Source organism: Dasypus novemcinctus, chromosome 4, assembly GCF_030445035.2.
Source record: "Dasypus novemcinctus isolate mDasNov1 chromosome 4, mDasNov1.1.hap2, whole genome shotgun sequence".
Lineage (NCBI taxonomy): Eukaryota > Metazoa > Chordata > Mammalia > Cingulata > Dasypodidae > Dasypus > Dasypus novemcinctus.
The window spans coordinates 108,905,506-108,911,814 of record NC_080676.1 but is presented as its reverse complement, the minus strand read 5'-3'; the positions used below and the strand labels follow the sequence as shown (position 1 = coordinate 108,911,814).

Below are 6,309 nucleotides of genomic sequence, written 5' to 3'. Positions count from 1 at the left end.
AAGTAAGGCAACCTTACCTTTTTAAATTCATATATAAGCTATTTTGATATAGTTAAAAATCTTATAATTTCTGAAGAAACAAAAATAGAAGACATATCAATTCAGATAATATAAATGACCTTGAGTTTTTAAAATGATGTGTTTGGAATAATTTTCTTTGTATATTCTTCTTCAAAATTTACAGTATCAATTTTCTGATTTGCAGATGATAAAGATGTGACTTTTTATCATTGGTAGGACATTGAAAACAAGTTCACTTGTCCCAGATAAACAGACTGGAGCTAACATTTGAATAAATTGTTTCTTTTTTTTTTTACTGTGTTTTACAGCTCTTTTCTCAGTAGTGTAACTCACAATACAAATCATAATGCTTATAAATGAATAGTAAATTGTCTGTATGCATATAAAAAAAACTATGTAGATTATTCCCAAGCAATTCTCTTTTGTGATATGTATATAAAACATGCTTGAGGACTTAGAAGTGAAAATCAGTGTGCTTTCAAATATTTAGCTAAAATATTTTTTATGTATACCTTAAAGATTGCCCATAAAAACCCACACAAACCTGACAATATTGTTTGAAACACTGAACCACATATGGGTAACCTAGATTTGAACACATTCTATTCATAAATTCATAGAAACAATCTTTACTATCGTAAGTATTCTTCTTGGAAATATGAAAATATTCTTGTGAATCTGAGCCTCAGAAATTGAGATGATAGAGGTTGACACTTTAGAGGAACTAATTTCTCCTAGAGGCACACCTATGTTCCACACACAACAGAGGAATCTTGAAGAAGAAACTACTGTACAAAGAGAAATTTATGGGGAAAATTAGATACACTCCAAGTTAGAATCTTATTTCTCCATAATTCCAGTCCCATCAGAGAAGGCAGACATGATGAAAGATAAACACCTCTTGAAACTGAATTCTTCCTCATAAGATTTAAACATAAGCAGACTGTATGCCACTTATGTTTGTGGTGTTCTTTGCTTTCTATTGGACCACCATGGTACAAAATCTTGTTTTGGGGGCTCTGCTTTTTATGCAGCACCTTCACAAGCAAATATATATTCATCTGGGCATCCTGGCTTTCCTTTGCCATTACCTTAGCCCCCACCCTGATCAAGCTGCACAAGAGTCACCAATCCTTAAAGTCTTGTGGTTTCATTTCCCTTTGGCTGGGGGAGCGCTAAGGAGATAAGACAGAATTTTTGTTCAGGTTTAAGCTTTTACCATGGTTCATTTAACACTAGATTGAGTTTCTTGTCTATTTTTTCCTTCAGGACTCCTGCTGCTATTAGATCTGTTTTCTGGTGACTCTTTAAGGTCTTCATTTTATTCAGATTCCCCTCTGTCCTCCTTTCATCCATAGCCACCCCAACAGCTCTGGCCCTCTCTTTCTGATATTTTGTTTCCCCCAAATCAGCTACAGCCTGTGTCACCCCAGAAATGGAGCCATATATTATTGTACTCAATGTAGGGGCCAGAGAGCCATACTATTGAACAGGAGCTACCTGTAAGATGGCATCTTTCACCCCATCAGTGGAAAGATCATTATATGGGCCTCTGAAATTTTCTGCACATGGTGTGTTTCATGGCCAACTCCCAGACTATATCTTGTAGCTCATCCATGGTTGACCAGTGAGCAGGGCCACTGGGGATATCACCTCCTTGTATCATGCCTGCCTAAAGGTTTAGAAATAATCAGTTTAACAGGGACGTCATCCTATCATCATACATAACTGCATAGAGATGCTGCCTTAAGGCATGATGTGAGGTAACACTAGCTATAGCTACTTTGGACATTTCATGACTTGATAATATACCTTCAGTACCTTGGTCCCAAAGATGTAGCAGCTATCTTACTACAGTTTCTTTTCCTTTCTGTATAAATTTGTTCCCCAGTTCTACAAGTTTGGTCGTTGTGTATTTCCTCACAGTCGTGTGCCAAGCAGCAGGTATTTCTACAATGGGATCTGAATTTGGTAGGTGCTCAGATTTCATTTTGATAGTCATTAAATGTCAAGTCTTTATTGGCATCTCAATCTCTTCTCAGTCAATTTCATCATCATTTAATGTTTAATGAAAGCAGGTAAGTACCATGTAGATAATGAAGAGAGAACATCAATTTTATCTAAAGGACCTGGGAAGGGACTCATGGAAGAGGCCAGATTTGAACTCAGGATCAGTAGGGTTGGGTTGGAAGGACAGGGAGAAAAAGGTGTTTGAGGTGAGGAAAGTATCACGAGGAAATTAACTGAATGAATTGCTTAGAGCAGCAATGAAGTGAAGCGGATGGCCAAGTGCCCTAAGGTGAGAGAGTAACAGCAAGGTAATAAGTAAGATACAGACAGACTGGGAAATATCTGGAATACCAAAATAAGGAAAATGGATTTGGTTGGGAAGTAATGAGGCAGCATTAATACTCTTAATTGTTTTTGATCATCTTTTTTTTCAACCATTCAACAAAAATTTATTGAGCATAACAACGTTCAAGGCAATGTTCAAGATGTTAATAATACAGAAGTGAACAAAGCAAATCAACTTCCTCTTAAGCCTATATTATGCTAATGGTGGTGGTGAAGGTTTGATTGATTAGAGAAAAGTAACTATATAGTATATTGAGAAGTGATTAGTGATATGAAGAAAAATCATGGCAAGAAAGTGAAACAATAGCTAGGGTGACAGAAAAGACAGGATGACAATTTTAGTAATTTATATGAGGGTCTAAATAAGAGTATCTGAGTTTTTCTAAAGAGAACGTTGTTGGATGTGGGGACAGATTCACTCAATGAAAAGTTGGTGATCCTAGCTGAACCCACCACACCTGTTGGTCTCCTCATACCCATCTTAATTATCTTTCTTAAACTATATTAATTCCGCTTTCCTCCAGCAAGTGGTTAAAAATATGAGACCACTTTTCTGCCCATTTTATGCTTTATGCACAGAATGACGAACAGGATTGTCAAAGTGAGACCAGTTACATCAGAATCATCAATATTATCATCAAACATACTTTATTGAGGATTGTTTCCTTTATTAGTCATTTATTAATACCTCCATGGTTTATATATTTTAGGGACTAAATCTCTCCACAGAAACGAAATGATAAAAATAAAGTAAAAGTAAATTCCTTTAGGATTTGATGGAAAATATGTTTTGTGCTGTTAATAATATAATTATTAATACTGACATATTAGTCATCTCAAAAATTTTTATTTTTTAATCCCATCTGTTTTAGAGACCAAGGTATATATTTTGAAATTCTGTAAGTCTTCATACCATAAGGCAAATAATGAGCTGTAACAAAACCCTTCTCTGTGAAAACTAGGTAAGGGAAATATTCAAATTATTTTTACTTTTAATAATAATATCTATTAATATTTATTTCTGTAAATTAATTTGTCATTTTAAAAAATGTTCTTAGATTTCAGCTCCTTATTTAGCATTCTAATTGTTCTTTGAAAACAACCCTAGATTGTTTTGGGTATATAAAACATGCTTGATGGTTTAGAAAATGGAGATCAGTGTGGTCCAGAATATATAGCTAACAAGTTAGTAAGTAACATTATATGTAAAATAGGACTTTAAAAAAAGATGGGAATTGTTTTAATATTTGCATAAAAATTTTTTGATAAAGAGCATTAGTATTGAAATGAGTATGGTCCTCAGGGTAGGGGGAAGAAGGAGGTAAAGCATAGGTGAACAGAGTGACAAAGCGAGAAGAGCAATTGGTCAATGTAGGAAATGAGGACGGAGGTGGATAAGGTTAGAATTTTATGTGCTTCCCTATGGAAGTTTAATTTATCTTAGAGGAACCAAAGTTTGAAGTTTGAAGTTTTCCTGGATGCATACTGTTGCTTCTATCAATATTAGAAACTTATGGACACTGAATTCCAATAAAGATAAATAAATGTGGAAATGATCAAGGAAACATGAGTTTAAATGAGCAATCAAAAAGGAAGGTCATATGTGATAAGATAAAATTATTAGGAGGAATCTCTATGAAACAAGTTGGAAAGGGTACATAATGGGTATTTATAACATCTTATAATTTGTTCCCCATTGTGGGAGTATGCTCAAAAACTAATAATATTAGAACATCAAGGAGACCCTTAAAGCACCGAATGGATATATTCAGTAGAGAAATATGATATTTTATTTACAAATAGTCTCAGAGAATTTTCTATGTGAAGGCAGTCATAGATGACATAATGGGTTGACATAAAAATGAATTAAATAAATAAGGAATAAATAAATATATGAATATTTACTTTTCAAGGTAAGTTTCATTCCCTTTCTTCTTCATCCTTAGTGATCTTTATGCACTTCCTAATATTTTCAAAGAAATTTCCAATGGATAGTAAAGGAAAAATGCTTGCTCAGTGGGAGAAAAAATACAAGAAAATTTCTTTTAAGTAGGCTTTAAAAATATTCAATACAATGCTGACATTGCAATTATTTGGAACTGCTGAACCGAATATGGGCATCCTAGATTTGTACAATATCCTTATATAAATTCATACAGCAACCCATTACTACTGAAAGCACTGTCTTTGAAATTATATTAATAAAAAATAATCCAATATATCCTGACCTCATAGCTTGAGGTCATGTAGCTAACTTTAGGAGAAATAATATCCCCTAGATGTCCATGTATCTGTATTTGAAAGAAAACATAGGACCAATTAAGAAGCTCTTCTGCCGGTTTTTTTTTTTTTTTGGAATAAGAAATTTGAAGGGAAAATAAGATACATTCTAAATTGGAATTGTTTTCTTCATAAATCCTATCTCAGCAGAGAAGGTAGAGATGACCAAATATAACCACTCCATGACAAATGCTTTTACCCTCACTGGATTTACAGACCAACCAGAGCTGAAGCCCCTTCTGTTTTTGGTGTTTACTGTCATCTATCTTATCACCATGGTGGGGAATCTTGGTTTAGTGACATTACTATACATGGAGCATCGTCTTCACACACCTATGTACATCTTTCTGGGCAACCTGGCTCTGATGGATTCCTGCTGTTCCTGCACTATTACCCCCAAGATGTTAGAGAATTTATTTTCAGAAGACAGAATGATTTCCCTCTATGAATGCATGGCACAATTTTATTTTCTCTGTTTTGCTGGAAGTACAGCCTGTTTTCTTCTGGCAGCAATGGCTTATGACCGTTACGTGGCAATATGCAGCCCACTGCAGTACCACACCAGGATGTCAAAGAAACTCTGCATTCAGATGACCATGGGGGCCTACATAGCTGGAAATTTGCATTGCTTGATTCATTTAGGTTTTTTGTTTAGGTTAACCTTCTGTGGATCTCATCAAATCAATCACTATTTTTGTGATGTTCTTCCATTGTGCAAACTTTCTTGTGTTGACCCCTTTATAAATGAACTGATGATACCCATCTTTTCAGGGTCAATTCAAATCTTTACTATTACCGTAGTCGTAATCTCTTATCTCTGCATCCTTTACACTATTTTCAAAATGAAATCCAAAAGAGGAAGAGGCAAAGCCTTATCAACTTGTGGGTCCCATTTTCTCTCTGTTTCTTTATTCTACGGTTCTGTTCTTTTTGCTTATGTTCGACCACATTCAGTTCAAGATGAAGATAAAGACATACATGTTGATATTTTTTATACTATAGTAATTCCTTTTTTAAACCCTTTTATTTATAGTCTAAGAAATAAGGAAGTAATAAATGTTGTGAAAAGAATTTTGAAGAATAAATCACATAGCATTCTGAAAAACCATCACACCCTTTAGCAAACTGATTTTAATATGCTACATTTTCACACTGAGAAAATGTGAAATGGACATTTTGTTTGGAAAATATTAAATCAGTGAAATATTTTGATGTGTAAGTCAAATAATGTCTTGTCTACTTAAATGGATATATAAGTCCTGACAGGATGGTTTTTACTAAGATGCATTTCAAAATCTAAACTAGTAGTGTCCATTAGGTATGAGTATGTGATTATTCTTGAGGTCATGAATTTTCTCACAATATGCTTAGTTACAATGTTTAACAAATTCAACAAACACTATGAAGAGAAGACAGTATAGAAAATCAATATTGTTGGTAAATATACAGAATCATATATTTTACAAATTAAGGCATATTTTAAGTTCTCAAAAATTATTTCTTAAGCTACACCATCTATCAGATATAAACTGAGCCTTTGAATTTTATTCTCAACTTTGTTTGTTCTAGAGATTATGTTTCAATATAAATTCATCAGAATATATATTCTCAAATTAAGAACATTTTCCTCCCAGTGGGCCATGGGAGGACAAA

General features: G+C 33.9%; 1 protein-coding gene across 1 annotated transcript; it reads left to right on the top strand.

Annotated features, from left to right (window-relative positions):
• The first annotated feature begins 4,817 nt into the window (after positions 1 to 4,817).
• LOC101438523 (olfactory receptor 5K1-like) lies at positions 4,818 to 5,777 on the top strand. The gene has a single exon (XM_004452850.1). The coding sequence runs from the start codon at positions 4,818 to 4,820 to the stop codon at positions 5,775 to 5,777; it is 960 nt and encodes a 319-aa protein (XP_004452907.1).
• The last annotated feature ends 532 nt before the right edge of the window (positions 5,778 to 6,309 follow it).

What these genes read in the sequence shown, in the direction of transcription:
- LOC101438523 (XM_004452850.1), top strand. Translation starts at nt 4,818, where the DNA reads ATGACCAAATATAACCACTCCATGACAAATGCTTTTACCCTCACTGGA.